Below are 20,382 nucleotides of genomic sequence, written 5' to 3' on the forward strand. Positions count from 1 at the left end.
TAGACCTCGGTTGTTACTTTGGTAAGATGCAACTGGGAACTAAAAATGTAAATGCTTACAGCAGACCTGTTGTATTAGCAAAGTGCCATTTCCAGGGATTACATGCATTTAACAAATGTGCTTATGTTTTTGGACGTCAGTTATAACGCAGGGCTGATTTTTTTTTTAATCTGCATGTCTTGAATGTGCACGTGTTGTGTCCTTTTGTAAATGTGTGGCTATTTGAAGCAAAGCACTGCACAGCTTGCATCCCAGGACAGGGCCTTGCAGTACAAATGGCATGGCTTTTTTGTGGTGATAACCTGCTAGAAAATACAGTAAAGCCAAATTGTTTTAATCTGTTTTTTTCTTCTACCCCCTGCCTCCTAAAACCCACCAATATGATTGTACCCATCAGAATGATCCTGGAAAGCTGTAATAAGTGTGATCCCTATAGTCTTTTTTTATAGCTTGTCAGTTTTGACTGCCAATCCAAGAATGCCATTTCTGGTTTTGTTGGGGCTGGGAGTTCAATAGTATCAGAGATCAAAACATATCCTGTTATTGAAAGTACCTGTATGCAGGTTCAAACTGCAGAAAAACAGTGTGGATTAATAACTTGTTGTCTTCATGGCTTTCTGTTTATTCAGGAGCCTTTGTATGCCTTCATGATTGTGAAAATGAAACAGACACTCTGCTCTTTCCTCCCTAAATATTGTGCCTGCAAGCATTGAAGCCCACTCAGAATAAATTAAACTTGTGGATTATGAGGGGCTCTCTGTGGGAGATAGGGTAAATGTTTTGATTTTGCATTAGTGTTTGAAAGTTGAGGAACCAATTAGATGTGCATGCAATTTTAAGTGACCTTTCTCAATCATCTCCACTTCTTGAGTAATGTATTGGAAGCCTTATATGCTATTTTATTTTCTGTCTAGGATGGCAAACTTGAGTTACATCAAGAACTTCAGGTTTTGCAGCTCAGCAAAGGATGAACTTGGATACTGCTTGACTTCAGTTGAGGCTGCAATAGAATACATCCGTCAAGGAAACCTCTCGGACAGGCCAACAGTAAGTCACTTTAATAGGGGTTGCAGCATAAAGTCTGGCTTGATAACTGCAATTGTGCAGCAGTTGTGGTTGTAATAGGAGTGCCTTCTGGACGTACATCTCATTTGCAACAGTTTGCTGTTTGCCTGTGCACATTGCTTAAAGATCTCCATAAGCAGACTTCAGCCATTGCTCAAAGAGGCTTGTAAAAGGACAACCTTGAGCCCTGGTAGACTTCTGTTCTGCTTTATTTGGAGGACAAGGAGTATGAGCTGTAGATACAAGCTATAAACCACAAGATGCAGGAACTGTATTTGCATAAGCACACCCATGCTCTTCTATGCACTCCACCATTTGTTTCCAAGTGTTGGCATGTTTAGAATAGACAACATCCAAAATTATAGCAGTGGAATACAATTAGATCCCTTTTGTAGGTAAAAAAAAAATACCATGCTTAACATTTCAAAATTCAGCAAAGAGTTCTGTAGCATTGCTGAAGCTAAGTAGCTGTTGCCTTCTCCAGCAATTGGGATGGGAGATCACCAGGAGAGCCCTGTAAGAACAGAACATGAACACAATAAATGTGGGCCACATCTGCACCAGGTATTGAAAGCACTATTAAGCCACTTTAAACTGTCATGGCTTCCCCCAAGGAATTCTGGGAACTGTTGTTAAGTGTGAGGTTTTTTTTAGGAGATCTCCTATTCCCCCCAGAGCTGCAATTTCCGCTTTGGGTTAACAATAACTCTTTCCTGGGGAATTCTGGGAATTGTAGCTCTCTGAGGGGAATGGGGGGTGTCCAACAACGCTTCAAACCCTTAACAGACTACAGTTCCCAGGATGCATTTTTTTGGGGAGCCATTATTATTAAATAGGTACGATACCGGTTTAAATGTGTGCTGTGGATGTGGCCATGAAACAGGTGGAAATGCTGCAGAAATCCTTTGGTCAGTGTAGTTTCCTCGGACTTTATTTTAACCTTCCAAAACTAGGTGCTCCCGCTCTGATCTGGAGGCTGAAGGATGTGAACTTGGTACCACAATGAAAGCTGCACCTGATCCAGCTGCCAAGAAATGGAACTTAGCTGCTTAATGGCTCTGTCTGTGGGGCTTGATATAGAAGGGGGTGGAGGCCCTACAGTGGGACACACATCACAAAATCTGCATTTTAAAATTGTTTTACAGCATTTTTCACTTTGCTCTTTCATCGGTAAAATCTTTTAAGCAGATTTGTGGCACTTGGCTACTCCTTTTTATATTAAAAAAAGCAAATGTGTATCACAAGTCTTGCTTCCTAGCTACTATGTAAAAAAGAAAAAAAAAGTTTGTGTCCAAAAAGAGGAGGGGGATAAAAATAAAAATAAAAGCCCACATTTATATTTCAGTCTTTGATGTGAAGGAAGTTTGAACTCTTTAATATCAGTTACGCACCTTGTTAACAGAAAAGATTCGGGCAGAGATGTTAAGACTACAGCAACTTGCTATGTTTTGTAAAATAAAAAGCATAAATGAACTCGGATGACAAATGTGTGTGTGTTCTTTAAAGTAAAGCTGCTTTGGAAAAAAAATGCTTTTCTGTCTTTAAAGTCAGTTTGCCTTTTCTTGCTGGCAATTTTACCTACATACATACTTGGATGCTTCTAAGCTGCCTTGTGCTGCTAGGTTTCGATAGCTTTTTACTGTCAGACTTCACACGGAAGGACAATCTTCTGACTTTGCACTGACATCTCTTGGTGCAAGATTTCAGACTAAGTTCTCTCGAGTTTGAAGAATGCTGCTTTACTGTGTGTGGCAGGCAAATTATTTAAGAGACCTTGACTGTGGATTTCTAGACCCAAATTGGACACACATTTAAACCTAATCAGTTCAGTTACATGGAAAGCAGGGTTGGGGGCAGCTGGTCTTCTTTCCCATTTGCTAATGGAGTTCAGTGGGGTAGGAAAGTGCCTAGGTAAGCCACCAGTAGGGATTTTTAAAGCACTTTTACTGTTTGAATTGGGGTCCCTACTTTCTGTCTTCACAAGAGGGCGTACCTGGATTTTAAGTATACAAGAACATGGTGAGCTGCCTTCACTCCCCCCCATCCCCTGATCAAATTATTGGTGTATCTAGCTTCAGTGTGATAGCAACTCTTAGGTTCGAGATGGGAGTCTTCCCAAGCCCTATGAAGAGATGCTGGGATTGAACCTGGGCCCTCCTTTCCCATGCAAAGCATGTGCTCTGCCACTGAGCTATGACCCTCCTTCACACGTGTATGCTGCCATGATGTTTAGTACCCTGCCTGCTGTGTTAATCCCCCAGCTCCTGTCACTGTTTGTGGCATCAGTTGCCTTTTCTCTGAGGCACTTGTAGAAAATTATCCTAGGCAGACCAGTCAGTGCTTATCCCTATTGCTGAAGTGCAACTTGAAACACTGCTCTCTAGCATGCCACCTTCACGAGAGTGAAAAAGGGAAAGGGTTGAGAGAAGCACGGTTAACACTTGGAAAAAAATCTCTTAAAAACTGCCTGGCAAATCCCTTTGAAAGAAGCCACCAGCAGGGCCTTCCCCCCTCAGTACCCACTGCAGCCTAAAGCTACAGTGTGCAAGCTGTAAATTCAGCCATGTGGGCAATGGGAACAGCAGCACTCCCAATAGCTAAATAGTACACTGATTGGCTTAATACAGAGTCAGAACACGTCTGCCTAGCCAAGCATTGTCTTCAAGGACTGGCAGTGCCTCCCTGGGGTTTCAGACAGGTTTGGGAATCCCTCAGAGTCCTACCTTCAGGTGCTGCTGGGGATTGAACCTGGGGCTTTCTGCATGCCAAGCAGGGGCTCGGCCACTGAGCTACGGCAAACCTGGGTCATATGTACAATAGTTTATGTGGGTTGCATAATCCCAGGCATAAATGTGGCAGTCTCATGGGCACTTGACTCTTGTTTGGAAAACTGAAGCTACGTGCCCTTGCTCTTCAGCATGTGGCATCTTATTGTAGGACAGTGTCTTCTGACTACATCAATTGCACAAGGATGGCTTGCTGTGGAGAACAAGCAGGAGTCCTACAACATTAATGTTTAAATCGCTAATACTTATCCTGTTCCAATTTCTTAAATTATATGCTGCCTTGGGAGTGCTCCTCTTGAAATTATAAATGCTCCATCAAGAAAACATTGAAGCCACTACCAGAGCAAATAGCAACAAGCATTTAAAGTAAAGCTTTAAATAATCCAGTGGCAGCTGTACAGAATCCCTGAAATTACAGGTATCTCTGCCCTGGTGCATTGGGCTCCATCACCCTGGCAGAACCCACAGCTGATGCCTGCTCCACCCTTCTCCCCTATTTTTTCTTCTTCCTAGGCATACAGTGCCAGATGATGTGATCAAGGCATCCTTTTAATTTCTACTGTGCCCCAGGTCATGTAGTTCTGCAGCATTGTGGGAAACAAAAGAGTAGTTAGATCCTGCTGTCAATTGCTAGTACCAAAGCCAGGTAAAACCTCTTAGAGCCCACCACCAGCAGAGGCAGTCCAAGAGAGGACCATTTGCTCAGGGTCCCCTCAAATCTGAGGAGGAGTATGAGTCCCTCACCTGCTTGTTGGAGGGAGAAATTGGTAGGGGCAGTGGAGTGTGCTGCTTGGAAGGAAGAACTGGCTAGGACCCATGAACAGGAGTGTCCCTTGTTGGAGGAAGGAAACATTGCCTCTCATATAGCAGGTCCCAATTGTGTATATCACCAGTATGTTCAATATGATGCTAATCTGGTGCCTTGTTGAACAACCCCCATCAGGCCCAGCCAGCGCAGCAAATGGTTAGGGGAGTTGGCACCAGGTTCATGGAACTATTTAGCTTGGGTCAGTTATATTCTGCTTTTATAAGATGAAAAACCACTCAAAATGGCTAAACCCAAGCTGCATTGGAAATTGAAATTGAAACAATGAAACAAAATAAGCATCAGGAAACCATAGTACGAATGCAGACAAACAGGTTTATGCTCAAAATATAAGCACTACCTTCACCGAGTCCTTTCTAATCATACAAAATGTGTACAAAAGAAACTGGGCTCTTCCTTAAACCTGCTGTCCAGTCTAGTCCTAATCTCTAGTAGATTTCAGGCTAGTTGTTCCTCTAGCCCAGTGTGGTCCACTTTGACTGGCAGGTATTCTCAACGGTCTTCACCATCACAAGCTCCCTGGTTTTGTTACTAGCAACTGAATCTCAGGATCTTCTGCATGCAAAATGTGCTCTTATCATGCAGCTCTTGTCATTCCTTAACCACATTCTAACTTATGGCCCTTTTGTTACCTTACTCCATCAGCATAGTAGGCCTTATCCCAAGCTGCCATAGTTACCTGTGGAGGCCGGAGCCCTGTGAGTGGAAGTAATAAAGTTGGAAAGGACCATTTGGTCATACCAAGATGGTCTGACGTAGCAATGGTAATTGGACCGCATCAGATAAAGCTATGAAATAGGGCCAGTGTGAATGCACTCCACTATTTATTTGTATGGGGCTGGGACTATGCACTCCACTGTTTTGCACACCACTATTCCTGCCCACCTAGCAGTTCGAAAGCACGTCAAAGTGCAAGTAGATAAATAGGGACCGCTCCAGCGGGAAGGTAAACGGCGTTTCCGTGCGCTGCTCTGGTTCGCCAGAAGCAGCTTTGTCATGCTGGCCACATGACCCGGAAGCTGTCTGCGGACAAACGCCGGCTCCCTCGGCCTATAGAGCGAGATGAGCGCCGCAACCCCAGAGTCGGACACGACTGGACCTGGTGGTCAGGGGTCTCTTTACCTTTACCTTTTATTCCTGCCATATTTGGAGGTTGTATGCATCACACCTTTGCAGGGTGACCTTGGTGTGGGAGAGAAACCAGATTTTCTGGCTGGAAATTTTTGACACACACCATAACTTACATGGCAGGGCAACTAAAAACAAATAACCTCCCATATACAATTTGAGGTGGTGCACTCTCCAAGTGAGTGAGTACCATACTGCCTTACATACGCAGATGGAAATGAGTGCTATAGCTCTGTTTGCATTAGTGCGCAAATAATCTGGTTTGTGACACCCGCTTCTATAACTTTCCAGGAATTGCTGCAAAATGCCCCAATGACTTACAAGCTGAGATGCTGTCTACCCTACATTTATCCTTCTCTTTTTATAGAACAGGCAATGTTGCTTTCCCATGTGCCATTTTCATCAGCTCTATAAGGAACTTGAAAGTTGGACTGACTAGAGCTGTGTATTCAAGGGACACATTAATTTGGACATAAAGCTTTAAGTCAAAGGTTACCTGTGCCTTCAACGTGAATTTACAGCCAAACCAGGCTTAACATTCCTTTGTATCACTAAACTAAGCACAGGGGAGGCAGGAATGGCTCATAAGATTCCAGGGCCCTAAGAACACAGGAATTACTTTCCTCAGGAATGTTAAGCTGGCACCTTGATCTGCCTGTAAATTACATTGCTACAGCCACCACTTTTGCCACATTTGTTGTGTCTCTTGAGAGGACTAGGAAGTACTTCAAATGGGAATAATATAAACATATATTATGGCACAATATGGCTGCATTATATAGTAACATGATAAGCACCAGAGGTTAGACTATAGTGTTCTTGTTACAGAATACTCTCCTCAGAGACACTTGTATACTTACCCGTGTCCTCCTCTCCCCTGGGGAAAACTGCTCTTTAGAGCTCAGTAGGAGCAAATGACAATTCAGGTTTTCTGCGGATTGCCATTTGTTCCAATTTATTGTTAAAGAGCAGATTTTCCCTGGGAAAAGAATGGGGCAAGGGGACAACTGCATGGACTGCTGCCTAGAAAGCATATAAATAATAAAATTATTATTATTATAGGCCAAGCAGAAAACCACTCTCGTACGTGCTTTCTAGGCAGCAGCCCTCCCCTGGTGTCAGCGTTGTTGAATTTCTGGAGCCAGTTTAACATTGGTTTATTTGGCCACGTTTCTCATGAAACTGCAATCTCTGCTCTTCTATATATATTTTAAGTTGTTGAGCTTGGCTTGGAAATAGACTTTGCTGTGTTGAACTGATCAATTCAGTGTTGTGTGCTATGCCAGGAATAAATTGATGGTAGGTTCTTTTCCCCCTCACAGGGATCTGAAGGATTTAGTGAGAAGCTATTCTTAAGACAAAGAATGAATTTACTGTCTCAGATGTCCAACACCCCGATAGACTGCTTGTTTCAGGTTTGGATTTCATGAATATTATGTCAGCTCTGAGAAATAGAAAACTACATTCTGTTCTAAGGAAGTTTAGAGCCCTTGTAACAAGCAGCTCAATGTTTTGAAGGTTCCACCACCCCTTAAATATATATCTTAATCTTTCCATGATTTTGCTTTTGTTTTAGAATGAGTGAAGGAGATGTTCAATCCCTGCCTAGTTTAGCTTTTATTGGATAGTTCAGTTATTGATGGTTCAAACAGACCAGGTAGTTGGTTTTGCTCAGCTTATATGTCCAGTCAGAGCATGTATATTATGTTTAAGAGTTGGGAGAAAATGCTGGCTGGTTAAGATGACGATATTATTTTATTAAATTGATATCCTATTCTTCCTCCCTAATGAGCCCAGGGCAGCAAACATGTCAATAATAAAACAACACAATAAAAACATCTAAAAATAGTTTAAAACAAAACTTACCAATGATCTCAAGATTGCCAGGATCAAGATGATCAAGAAGGCTGTAACCAAGCTGCTCCAGGATGAAATGGGGTATCTAGACCTGCTTCAGTTTGGCTTCTGGACAGTGTTTAGGATTGAAATAACATTGGCTGATCCATTTTTGCCATGATGTAGAGAGGAGGAGTGTGACGCAGTTGATTCTGCTGGACTTTTCAGAGGCATCTGATATTACCAGTTGTGGCACCTTTTTAGGATTGGCAATGGTTCTGCTTCTATGTTGCATTCCAGAAGATGATGCTGGGAGGTTTATGCAGATCTAGGTTTCTGTAATGTGTGAATCCACCCCAATTCATATTCACCTTTCTGCTGCCTTCTCCTGCACCCCACCTCCATCTGCTTGGTTCTGAATTTGGCGCCAGTTTCTGTCTCACCTTTTGCCCTTCTTTGCAGCATGTTGCTTCAGGCAACCAGGAAGAAGTAGAGCACTTGTTAAGCCAAGGGGACAACGATAAGGACACTGTGCAAAAAATGTGCCATCCGCTCTGTTTCTGTGATAAGTGTGAGAAGCTGGTTTCTGGGTAAGGGTTGTGTTCTCAAAGGCATCCAGACTTTTTCAAAGCATAATTGGGAACTATGTTGCTAGTGAGTTGGTTGATACATAACCCTAAACTATGGTTTGTGCTAACTGCCGTGTAGACTCCAAACCATGGTTTGTGTGGTTCCTTCCCCCAATCCCCTTAGAATCTCTGAATTCACTCCCAAGCAGCAGCCTCTGAGGGCAAAGCAACACCCCAATGTTGCTCCAAGGAGCCCAAACCATGATTTATCAATTTAGATGAAAAGTCAAGGCAACAGTTTGCCAAGCTGTAGGTGAACCAGGTTTATATCCTGCTTTGGTGGTGGCAGACATTGTTTCAGCTAATCAACTACCATGAATGTTTGGTGGTGAGAGAGGGGAATTTAAAGTTGTTGGCTTTTTTACTCACCTTAACTGCAAGGTGAGCAAAGCAGCTTATAAAGCTTTATTTCCCCCCATGACCTTTACTAACAGCTAAAAAGCTTTGCTGACTATTCAGGCTGTAGCTTTCCTGCTTCAGCCTTGTTCCTTGGACAAAATTTCCCTGGGAACAGCACTACATCATAGAATCATAGAGTTGGAAGAGACCACAAGGGCCATCCAGTCCAACCCCCTGCCAAGCAGGAAACACCATCAAAGCATTCTTGACAGATGGCTGTCAAGCCTCCGCTTAAAGACCTCCAAAGAAGGAGACTCCACCACACTCCTTGGTAGCAAATTCCACTGCCGAACAGCTCTCACTGTCAGGAAGTTCTTCCTAATGTTTAGGTGGAATCATAGCACAGTGTTGTTCCCAGGGACATCCTCAGAAAAAAAGATGCCTGCCCCCATCACAGCAGCTGTTCAGTAAACTTACAAGAGCTCTGTAAGGTATTTTGGTATTATTATTTCCATTATACAGGTGGCAGGAACTGAGGCGAAGAGAACAGTTGCTAGCGAGTTCAGTGTTGAGGCCAGATTCAGCTGGTGACCTTTGGTGATTTAAAACAAGGCAGCTGTGTGAAACATACACTGTCCTTTGCTTGTGTTCTGTTAGTTAATGATGACTTCTTCTTCTTTTTTACTTTAAGGAAGCTGAACGATCCTTCCATTGTAACACCATTTTCTAGAGATGACCGGGGATTCACTCCGCTTCATATAGCTGCAATATGTGGTAAGCGCTGCAGTTCTTCATTCGTGGACGGTGGCAGTAGTTTTCTGACTCCCCTCTCTCTACAGACCATTGTCTTCCAAGGAGTCCCTCAGCATCTGTTATGGACCCCACTTCACCCGGCACGTTGCACAGGATTCTCAGGTGTTCTCGAAGATGAACAGCAGCAGCTAGGCCTTGGGGACCCTCCCATATAAACTGAGCGTGAGCCTAATGATGCATCCAGTGTACACTTACAACTTCAAATTGCAATTGAAGAACGCACTTGGCTTTTGTCCCCTGTTCCTGATCTTCTCATGGAGAAGAGACCTTTCGTCCATGGCAGAACCACATGCTATGCATGCACGGATTCCTAAGTTCAACCGCTGTGCGTTACAAGTTAAAACTATCAGAGAGTGGGTGAATGGAAACAGTTCTGCTTGAGAGCCACTACTAGTCAGAAAAGACAGTGCTTTGATTTGTTATAAAGTCGTTTCCTTAAAACAACAACAACAACAACTACTACTACTACTACTACTACTACTGGTTAACCTTCCAAGGATTTCATGGGTTTTCTGGGGAACAGTTAGAAAGCTATTAGAATTCCACTCCAGGTCTGGAGTGGATTTGAACATCTGCCCAACACAAATCTTTCTACAAGGAGATCATTTGCTCTGCAGGCACCAATCTGCGGTATACAGACCTAACTCTAAGTCTGTATGGCTTTGGTTATTCCAGATGGGAGCTGATGGCCAGATTATCTTGCTTTTTGGCTTGATTTGATTTATTATGTTTCTGTGCCACTTTTCATTCAAACGAATCCCAAAGTGGCTTACAAATAATGAATAATAATAACATGATAGAACATAATAGAACATCATGAATTCAGCCTTGATCATACAGAATAATTAACAAATCATCAGTGAAACAATTGCAATCCATAAAACACTTGTTAGCAAAACATCAACTAAAGAACAGGCTAAACACCACAAATAAAGCAAAAGTCGTATTATATGATTAACAAATCAACACAGCATTTATATTCTGTGAAAATAATATTAACAAAATATCAACCAAAAAATAAAATAAGTGCTGTTAAGTTCATACACACACTCTCCACACACCCAGGTAGCAGTGTGTGTGTGTGTGTGTGGGTTGGCCTTGATAACTTTTGGCGTCCTCCAAATTTGTGACTCTGTAATTCTATTTCTTGGGGAGCTTCCCCTGAAGGCCTTTTCTGCAGCATCAAATATATTGCTGCAGCATCCACCTGCTGTGTGTAGGCCACTGACTTGAGAATTTGCAGCCAAGTTCATTGGGTTTTGGGGGTTACACTTAGTTACCTCTTCTTTTCCCAAGGTAGGATGACTTTTCTGTGTACTTACAATATGCACCTGCAGTTACTTGGCTATCTCCAGAGTTAAGATCGATTCATTCATTATTGCTGGAAAGGTGTGACCAAGCTGTGACCTAGAACAGTAATGTGCCAACAAGCTGAGGGGGGGTCTTATCACCATGAGCAAATGCCAAGTTGCCTGTCATATGGCACCTGCAAGTGCCAGGAGAGGCAGCGGATTGTTCAGTTCCCAGTTTGACCCAGAGGGTGACACTTCCTTTTCTTGCCGTGAGATGCTGACATTTTGAGTCTGAGAAGCTATATACCTTTCCCCACAGGGCAAGCATCTTTAATTGACTTGCTAGTCTCCAAAGGAGCCATTGTCAATGCGACGGATTATCACGGATCAACGCCACTTCACCTCGCATGTCAGAAAGGATACCAGAATGTTACTGTAAGCACAAATCTTACATAATAATAACAACATTTTATGTACCTTTCAGTCCAGTATTGCTTGTAGATTGAAAGCAATGGCTTGGCCGTTTGCTGATGACAGGAATGGTGTCTTTTTGAGAGTTTCTCCCCCATGAATGCTGTTTTTAAATACATATATATATATATTAAGATATTTACATACGGCTATATCATAAAAATATATCACTACAGTTTGCAACAATATGGCTGCTCCATATGTTATTTGACTTCAATTCCCATCAGCTCCCACAAAATGCTGACCATCTGGAGGATCTAATAGTATTTCTTTAACAGGTAGGTAGCCGTGTTGGTCTGCCATAGTCAAAACAAAATAAAATAAAAAAATTCCTTCCAGTATCTGAAGAAGTGTGCATGCACACAAAAGCTCATACCAAGAACTAACTTAGTTGGTCTCTAAGGTGCTACTGGAAGGAATTTTTTATTTTGTTTTGAGTATTTCTTTAAAACAGCAAAAAAATCATGAATGAAGTGGAAATCCTCCACTACTTCCTCTGGAGCAGACAATTTGATGCTGACAGATTTGGCTCTGAAAAAAGTTCCAGACATTATGAAATTAGTCTTGTTTAAACACACACACACACACACACAGAGAGAGAGAGAGAGAGAGAGAGAGAGAGAGAGAGAAGGTGCATGGGATCCAGTGTAGTTTAGGTCTTGGAGTGTTAGACTTGGGCCAGGGAATGCTGGATTAAAACCCCTCACCTGTCCATGAAGCTGCCTGGTTGACCTCAGGGAAGTCGGGATCTTTTGGTGTAACTTACTTGGCAGGATTGTGAGAAAACTGTCAGGCAGAGCTCAGTGGAAGAAGAGTGGGTGAAACGAGAAAAGTCAAAGAATTTGGTAAAGCCCACTTTATGAGCTGTGTGCTGTATGTATGTCAACCAGCTGAGAATAATGTATGTGAAGTGCTTGAAATTTGCTGGATCAGCGCTAAATGTTACTGCTTCAAGCTCTTTGAAAGTAGAGCCATACTGATACTCGGGAATGAAGGAATCCTTCATTGGATTGGACATCATGCATTAATTCAGCCCAATGATGCATTTTGCTCTGCAAGTCTCCCCTCCAGTGCTGGAGACTGAGCCTTCCTTGTATTGTTTTGTATCACAGTGTTTAGTGAGTGAAATAATGTCCGAGCAGCTTGGGCATGACTCTGAATTGGTTTTAAGTAGCTCATGATAAGAAGTATTTATATGGTCAGGAATTTGGCCACCATAGTAGTAGCATCAGACATCAAGGAAGTGAACATCTATCTGACTTTTAGAAGACATCTGAAGGCAGCCCTGTACGGAGAGATCTTAGAATGTTTGAGGGTTTTTTGTGTTTTAATACTTTGTTGGAAACAACCCAGAGTGGCTGTGGTAACCCAGTCAGATGAACAGCATTTATTATTATTTCTCAAGCCAGTAAGGCTTGGCTGCTTATAAGCAGAGGAGATGCATGTGAGTTATTCCTTTTGCACAGAAACTGAAAAGAGCCACAGTAGGATTTATTCTCCCCCCCCCCAGCTCTTTATATCATCATCAACTCTTATTTGTATGCCACTTTCCCACAAAAGTGTGCCCAAAGGTGCTTACAACATATCAAGTGAACAAGTAAAAGAGTTCATCCATCAGATCTCATCCCAAACATATGCAAGTTAGAAACAGAGTTTTTGGGACTCAATTTGACACATTTGTATGGCCTTAACTGTACCGTAGCTTCTTCCACTTAATAGAGCTGCCTCTGCTAACCCACTGAAATGTGTGCATGCCACATAAAAACGTAGCTTGGTTTTTTTTTTCCCTTTTTCAGCTTCTCCTCCTGCACTATAAGGCGAGTACAGAAGTCCAAGACAATAACGGCAACACACCCCTGCATTTAGCTTGCACTTACGGCCATGAGGATGTAAGTAGTTCGCAGCAACATGTTCAGGGTACCTGGCATTGCTATACCCTGTATCATCTCCAGTTAGGTGGACTTTAGCCCCATTGAAAACAAGGGCACTTAAAATGATTTCAAAGGGGCTTAACTTAGTTTGGATGCAGCCTTACACTTTAATTTTTATTTCATTTCTGAACTTGTAATCCTCCAGCCTTTTCAGAATGATCCTGGAAACAGGAGCCTGTCGAGAGAGTGCTTTCTGTTGTAAAAACTTTGTTAGAGCTAGATGCATGGAACATTCCTCTGCATCACTGTCTTACCTTGTGGAGAGTAAATCGGGGGTAAATTGTGGAGAGTAAATCTGGAGTAAATTATGCCTCTCTGTATAGTTGACAGTGTGACCTTCCTGATTCTGACAATCTGTTCTTGGATGAAAGGAGGTTATAGATTGTGGAGTAAACGAGGTTCCCTCATTCAAATAGTCAAAGCAAGGCAGTTCACTTGTCCTTTTTTCTATTTGGGAGAAGGGTGTAGACTTATGCTGTTGGGCTGCCATGTTTATAGGAATGACATACAGATGCTATTTACATATGTATTGTTATGGGGTTGTCTCCAACTAAGTCATACTCAAAATAAGCCCATTGAAATCAACATACCTAAATAAGTCAGCAAACTTAAGTCCATTGATTTCATGTGAGTCTAGTATATGATTTAGTCAGATTATGTCCATGCAACAACAAAGAGATTGAAACAATCAGGCACATTTTGCTACACTGCTCATTATACCGAGAGACAAGAAAAGAGTTAATTGAACCGCTCCTAGTCATACAACCCGGCTGATCAGGAGAAGTTTACACGAACTATCTGCTAGCTGACACAGATATAGAGACTACTAGGGTTGTAGCTAAATATTGCTACTTGGTGACAAGAATAAGACATGCCATGATGAAAGCAATCACCAAAGATAATGATCCCAAGTAACCCATAGCAGTCGGAGAGGCGACAGAGACTCAGCTTTTAATAGCCACACTTTTAATAGTCAAATTTAAAATGGTGTAATATTCAATATTCTTATAAGGTATAGAAATTTAACTTATGAATTGAATTGTATTATTTTTCTGCTGGTCTTTGACCGTATTAAAGTTTTACTTACTTACTTTAGTCAGATACAACTTGTGCAATGTAGTATGCAGATTAGCAGTGGGCTGTGTGGTAGAAACACCTGCTTTGCATGCTGAAGGTCCCAGGTTCAGTCCCCAACAGCATGTCCAGGTAGGGTTGAGAGAGACAACCGTCACTTGTGTGTCATGGCTTATTTTATTTTATTTTACTATATTTATATGGCTGCCCAACAACTAGCTTTCTCAGGGCGGTTCCCAGAAAATTTAAAGGATAAACTAGAGTGTTAAAATGCAGTATAAAAACAGTGATGAGTGGTATAAGAATGATTTGGTCTGGCAAGATACGATGACAAAATTGTCCTCTGTCCCTAGTTCTTTTGCTTTAGTGATGTGCACCATCATAGCTTTTGTCTTTGTTTTAACTTTCCAGTGTGTCAAGGCTTTAGTCTATTACGACGTTCACTCTTGTAAATTAGACATTGGCAACGAGAAAGGAGACACTCCTCTTCACATAGCTGCTCGTTGGGGTTACCAAGGGATCATCGAAGTGCTGCTTCAGAATGGAGCCAACCCAAATATTCAAAACCGGACGAAAGAGACTCCTGTGCAGTGCGCATTAAATTCTACGGTACTTCTTAGATACCACTTCTTCTTTTTTTAAAAAAAAACAACCAACCCCAAATGTCTTACATGATTTTATTTTATTTTTTATTTTTTTATTTTTTTGCCTTTTGAATAGTTTTTATTGGTTTTTCCTTTAATTTTAACAGAAAAAAAGTATATATACAATATAGAACTTGTAAATACAAATAATATAAAAAGCTTATATTGCAAAGAATATATATCGCTCTTATCTTTTACACTTACAATTTTCATCTCTTCCCTTCTTCCTTCTTATGTCTTCTCTAAATCATATTTCTATGTTTTGCACATCAATTCCTTTTACCTCTGGTAAGGTTTTCCCTTGTCGGATTTCTTTTTATTCTCACATTCTCTTATTCATCTTTAATATCTTTCCTTATTTCTTAAATATTCTTTTACGTTGAATATCTATACGCCGAGTGTTTTATGCCATCCATTTATATCTTACACACCTTGTCCAAATAATCTATAAATTTTCCCCATTCTTTTCTAAACGTTTCTTCCCCTTGCTGTCTGACTCTCATTGTAATTTTTGCGATTTCCATGTATTCTGTGATTTTCTGTTGCCATTGCTGCACAGTTGGTATTGTTTTCTGTTTCCAGACCTGTGCTAGCAAAAGTCTCGCCCCTGTGGTCACATATAAGAAAAACTTTTGATCACATTTCTTTATCTCACCCCCTACCATTCCTAGAAGGAAAGCCTCCGGTATTTTTTTGAAAGTGTATTTGAGTATTTTTTTAAGTTCATTATATATATTTTGCCAATACTGTTTTACTAAATCACATGACCACCACAAGTGAAAATATTCCCCGTCTTTCACCTCACATTTCCAACACCTTTTACTTCCTGATTTATATAATTTCGACAATTTAATTGGAGTGAGATGCCAGCGGTATATCATTTTGTACAGATTCTCTTTGAGTGATGTACATGCTGTAAATTTGATTCCATTGTTCCAAAGCCTCGACCATTTATCAAATTCAATATTATGACCATCTTACATGATTTTAAATGTTGCTTAATGACAAAGAGGCAATATTGGAAAGGGCATTTAAAAATAAAATAAAATTCCATTTGCTTTTGGCGGACAAATGCCACTGTTTTATCTCTGATACATCCATGCAGTATGTATTCATTTCTTCGGCCCTCTTAAATTGATCTGCTCTTTAATTTTATTTTGTTTTAAGAAAACAAACAATTTTATGGTATTGTTTTACCTGTTCCTTAATTGGAAGGACGGTGGCTAGCCAGGAACTCTTGAAAATACTTTTTCCTTGTTTTTGACAGGGGAGGGTTGCAGTTCTACTCCCAAAGTGCCTGAGAGGCAAGGTGAATCTTCCTGATTGGGATGCTTCTCTAATGTGCCTTTATATATCATTGCTAATGTCATGCTTGCCTTCTGACCAGTAAATTTCTCTGGAGAGATGGAGTTGCAACTTGCCTCTTCATGAACGTTTGATCTTTCTGCTTGCAGATTTTGTCTTTAATGGAACTGAACTACCTTGCATTTGAAAGAGGGCAGAGTGCTTCTCAGGTAACCTGCAAACCCTTCCTTAGCGTAATGGTATTCAGCTGATCAACTGCTGTGATAACGGTGGTGCTGCCAACTCTTCCCCCTTTTGTTTTCTTTGCTGGTTCCACTAGTCCCCAGCCAGATCTTCTCAGGGTTGTGAGGACTCCATCAGCCAAATATCGTCCATCTCCAGTTTATCTTCAGCAACAACTAGACAAGAAGAAGCAAAATCTAGTTATAAAGAGGTAAGTCGATGAAGCATTGGGCAATAGAAATCTAAGGGGCCAGGACCATTCCTGTTTTCTCCTCTGCTCATAACAGTGGAACTTGGGTGTCATCCCATGAAGCTGATTAGCAGGAGATTCGGGACAAGCAAAAGGATGTACCACTTCACACACGCGTCACACTTTCTGACATTCAGCGTAACAAGATGTGATGGCCACTTGATTAGACGGCTTTGAAAAGAGGAGTAGACACATTTTATGGAGGAGGGTGAGATCTGTCAATGGCTACTAGCCATGATGACTATGCAGCCTCTGATTTTGGAGATAGTATGGGAAGAGACCATCACTCTGCTTTCAGAAGGTCCCAGAGTCAGTGATTAGAGCAGCCTTCACCAGCCAGGTGCCCCCCAGCCCAAATGTTTTGGATTACAGCTCCCATCAGCTGGCTGGGGCAAATAGGAATTATAGTCCACAACATCTGGAGGGAGCCAGGTTGGCAAAGGTTGGGCTGGAGGTCTGCTACAGTGTGCAGAGGGTCAGGCTAGAACTGGGTCCAATCTCTGGCATCTCCATATTAAACAGGAAGAAACAGGTAGCAGGTGACATGAAAGACTTCTTTCCTGAAAATGCTGGAGAACTACTGCTGGTCAGAATAGAGAATACTGAGCTAAATGGATGGAGAGTCTGAGCCAATGTAAGGCAAAACGTTAATGCTCTGTCCCCATCATTACTGTCTCAGGACTGCCTTTGAATTTTGATCTGTCTGTGTGAGATACCTTTAGGTCACAATGGGTACAGACCAGCCAAAAGTTGCTGTTCTGTAAATGAGAAGTCATGCATATAAAAAAGTCATTCAGTGCAAGATTGAGGATCACTTCCTTTGTGCTTTGCTTCTCCTCCTCTCTTCACCTTTAAGATAGGAACTTGTCACCCTCAAGATGCTGAGGCTTCAGTTCAAGTCAGGGAAAAGAGATTATCTGCGTCTTAGACCTTTTAGCTTCTGGATCTCATGGCCTCTTTGTTTAATCCAAAATCAGTTCACTCCCATATGCCATAATTTGTCGCACTTGCATCTTAGTGAGTCAGAAAGTGGTTTCTGATGGGGGGGGGGTTGTGCCTGATCCTGTATTTTAAGACAAGAATGGCCTATAAATTTAAAATGAGGGGTTTTGTGTTTTTTGTTTTTGTTTTGCTGGAGAATCCTAGTTTTCTGTGAAGATGTCAGAGATTGACAACCTTTGTTTCTGTCAAGAGCGACATTCTGGGGTGGGGGCGGGGACATTAATCTGTTGGAGGCCGCATGCCATTAGTGGCTGGAGCCAATGATTGTCAGAGCCAGATACAAGTATTCTGGATTAACTAATCTAGAGTAAAGATAGCCTTTCTTCTGTTTTCACTGTGGCTACCTCAGATTAGAATTCCCAATCCTATGCATGTCTGCTCAGAAGTAAATCCTACTGAGTTTGATGGTTTATTCTCAAATGAGCACGCAGAAGAGTTTGTTCTGGAAAGCAAGCGAAAGTTAAAAGCCAGGAAAAGCAAGGAGGAAACTAAGAGGAATCAACTCAACTCTCATGGGATGGAAGGATGGGGCAGCTTCAGAAGGTATCAGGAAATGCCTCAAGTGAGGTTGGGGGATGCATGTCGCTCACTTGTGATTTATTCAGAGCCCCCCCTTGGCTAGACTTGGTCTCTCTCTGTTTCCCGCTTGCAAGATGGAAAGAAGAGCCGGATTTACAAAATGATCACGTGCTAGACTCCACCCTACAACTGTTTACAAGGACAAGGAGATGTTTGGCCTGCCAGAGGAAGGATGGGAGTGCCACATCACATGCAGTTTGATGGGAGGCTTCCAGCCTATTTGGCGAACTGATTCTCTGGGTGTAGATGCTTTTGTAGCCCAAACAGCAACACTTAGGCACAAGAGGAAGTATCAGCAATCTTGAAAAAACCCAAATACCCTAGCAGTACAACTAAACACTTCTTTTTCTTCTGGCTGTACTCATTACATAGGTGGAGAAACTGTTAAGAGCAGTTGCTGATGGAGACCTTGAAATGGTAAGATCTCTTATGCTTTGTGCTACCCTGTTTGCATGCATTGATGGCACTCTATAAGGTAGAGATTTCCAAGAGCATAACAGTAAGAGTGTGCAGCTGTTAAAGGTGACCAAACAGTGACATGCTTTTATTCCCTTAATGGGAGTGTCTGGAAATTGCATCCTCCTGTGGGGCCAACCTGGACCATATCTTCCTGCGTCAGCCACCTGTTATCTTCAGTGGGTGGGGAAAGCAAAACAGCCCGCTGAGCGGAACAAACAGGTTCAGTTCCTTTAAGGAGCTACCTCTGTGCCACAAACATCATTGCTGTGACAACGGAAACAGGACCACATTAGCAGGAAGAGCCCAGAGGTCCCGTGAAAGGCTGGAAGCCTGAGGCAGAATTGGGCCAATTGCAGCATGCAGCAATCTGTTGCTGCTGAGTAGGAGAATCGGGGCACCCTTTCACTCCTTCTCCCCTGTTTCTGATGCACAGGTAAGAAAAACTCAGAGGACCTGGGGGTCAGACCAGACTGCGGATGCTGCCTCTCATTCCTGACAGGATGGGCAGAGCCCCAACAAATCACAGGGGTTTGTTATATTTGTAGTGGGGGCTAGAACAGGGGCAGTAACACAACACCTTTTCATTAAAGGACTGCTGGCAATGGAACTTTGCTCTTAAGGGAACACTTCTGCATACATAACACATTTCCTCCCCTTTGTTTTTGAAGGAGCTTCATGAAAGAGCCAGTGTGGTGTAGTGGTTAAGAGCGGTAGACTCGCTATCTGGGGAACTGGGTTCGCGTCTCCACTCCTCCACATGCAGCTGCTGGGTGACCTTGGGCTAGTCACACTTCTCTGAAGTCTCTCAGCCCCACTCACCTCACAGAGTGTTTGTTGTGGGGGAGGAAGGGAAAGGAGAATGTTAGCCGCTTTGAGACTCCTTCGGGTAGTGAAAAGCGGGATATCAAATCCAAACTCCTCCACTTCTTCTTCTTCTTCTTCTTCTTCTTCTTCTTCTTCTTCTTCTTCTTCTTCTTCTTCTTCTTCTTCTTCTTCTTCTTCATGTTTTGCCATGCTCACTCTGATTGCAGCAGCAACATTTTTTTTTAATTAAAAGAGATTAAAAAGCTTGGTGCCTCTTGTGTTTCTGTGAAATCATATAATCAGCCATTTACGCACATTTTAGAATATTCAGCATCTCAAGAGAGGCAGTCTTGGTTCCTCTGAGACCTTAAATGCCAGGAATAGAGAAGGCTGCACCTCCTTTGAACACTGGGTCTTCATCTAAAATGCATTAGAATTAAATGCACAGCACTAGAGTGCCTTGTAGTGCATCCTGCATTGATTTAACTGTTGAAGAGTGTATATGTGTAGGAAGAGCATGTGGCAAGTCCCCTGCTGGGACTGAATGGCTTCAGAATGCAGGTGGCAAAATCATATGGTTGAATGCTCCCCCATATAAAAAAATTCCCTTCTCATTGGACACTGGCATGCAAGGGAGAAAGAGCATGTCTTAGCCTTCTATCCTGGATGTGTTGCTAACATCACCATCCTGTTCTTTGCTACAAACACACATCCATTATGCAGGTAGCTTGTAATTTTCAAATGTGGCTTTTCCTTTGACTATAAACTGAGGCAGAGAGGGGGGAATAGATCCCCACCCCCCACATTTCTATGTGTTTCAAAGAGGAAAAGGAAGGTCTGCAACTCAAAAGAAATACCAAGAATAAACTTAGTTGGTCTCTAAGGTGCTACTGGAAGGATTTTGTTTTGTTTTGTTTCAAAAGAAAT

The 20,382-nt window shown here is 42.1% G+C and overlaps 1 protein-coding gene across 5 annotated transcripts in view; it reads left to right on the plus strand.

Moving 5' to 3' along the window:
* LOC117050798 (ankyrin repeat domain-containing protein 27-like) overlaps positions 1–20,382 on the plus strand; it is a 59,263-nt gene that overhangs the window by 20,708 nt on the left and 18,173 nt on the right. For all 5 annotated transcript variants that reach the window (XM_033156654.1, XM_033156655.1, XM_033156653.1 and 2 more), the window contains 10 exons: positions 915–1,047; positions 7,128–7,220; positions 8,104–8,231; positions 9,301–9,383; positions 11,034–11,149; positions 12,982–13,074; positions 14,602–14,799; positions 16,289–16,348; positions 16,459–16,572; positions 18,565–18,609. In XM_033156654.1, the coding sequence (XP_033012545.1) occupies positions 915–1,047; positions 7,128–7,220; positions 8,104–8,231; positions 9,301–9,383; positions 11,034–11,149; positions 12,982–13,074; positions 14,602–14,799; positions 16,289–16,348; positions 16,459–16,572; positions 18,565–18,609 (1,063 nt within the window). The remainder of the gene's footprint in view (positions 1–914; positions 1,048–7,127; positions 7,221–8,103; positions 8,232–9,300; positions 9,384–11,033; positions 11,150–12,981; positions 13,075–14,601; positions 14,800–16,288; positions 16,349–16,458; positions 16,573–18,564; positions 18,610–20,382) is intronic.

The sequence above is a fragment of the Lacerta agilis genome, chromosome 8, assembly GCF_009819535.1.
Source record: "Lacerta agilis isolate rLacAgi1 chromosome 8, rLacAgi1.pri, whole genome shotgun sequence".
Lineage (NCBI taxonomy): Eukaryota > Metazoa > Chordata > Lepidosauria > Squamata > Lacertidae > Lacerta > Lacerta agilis.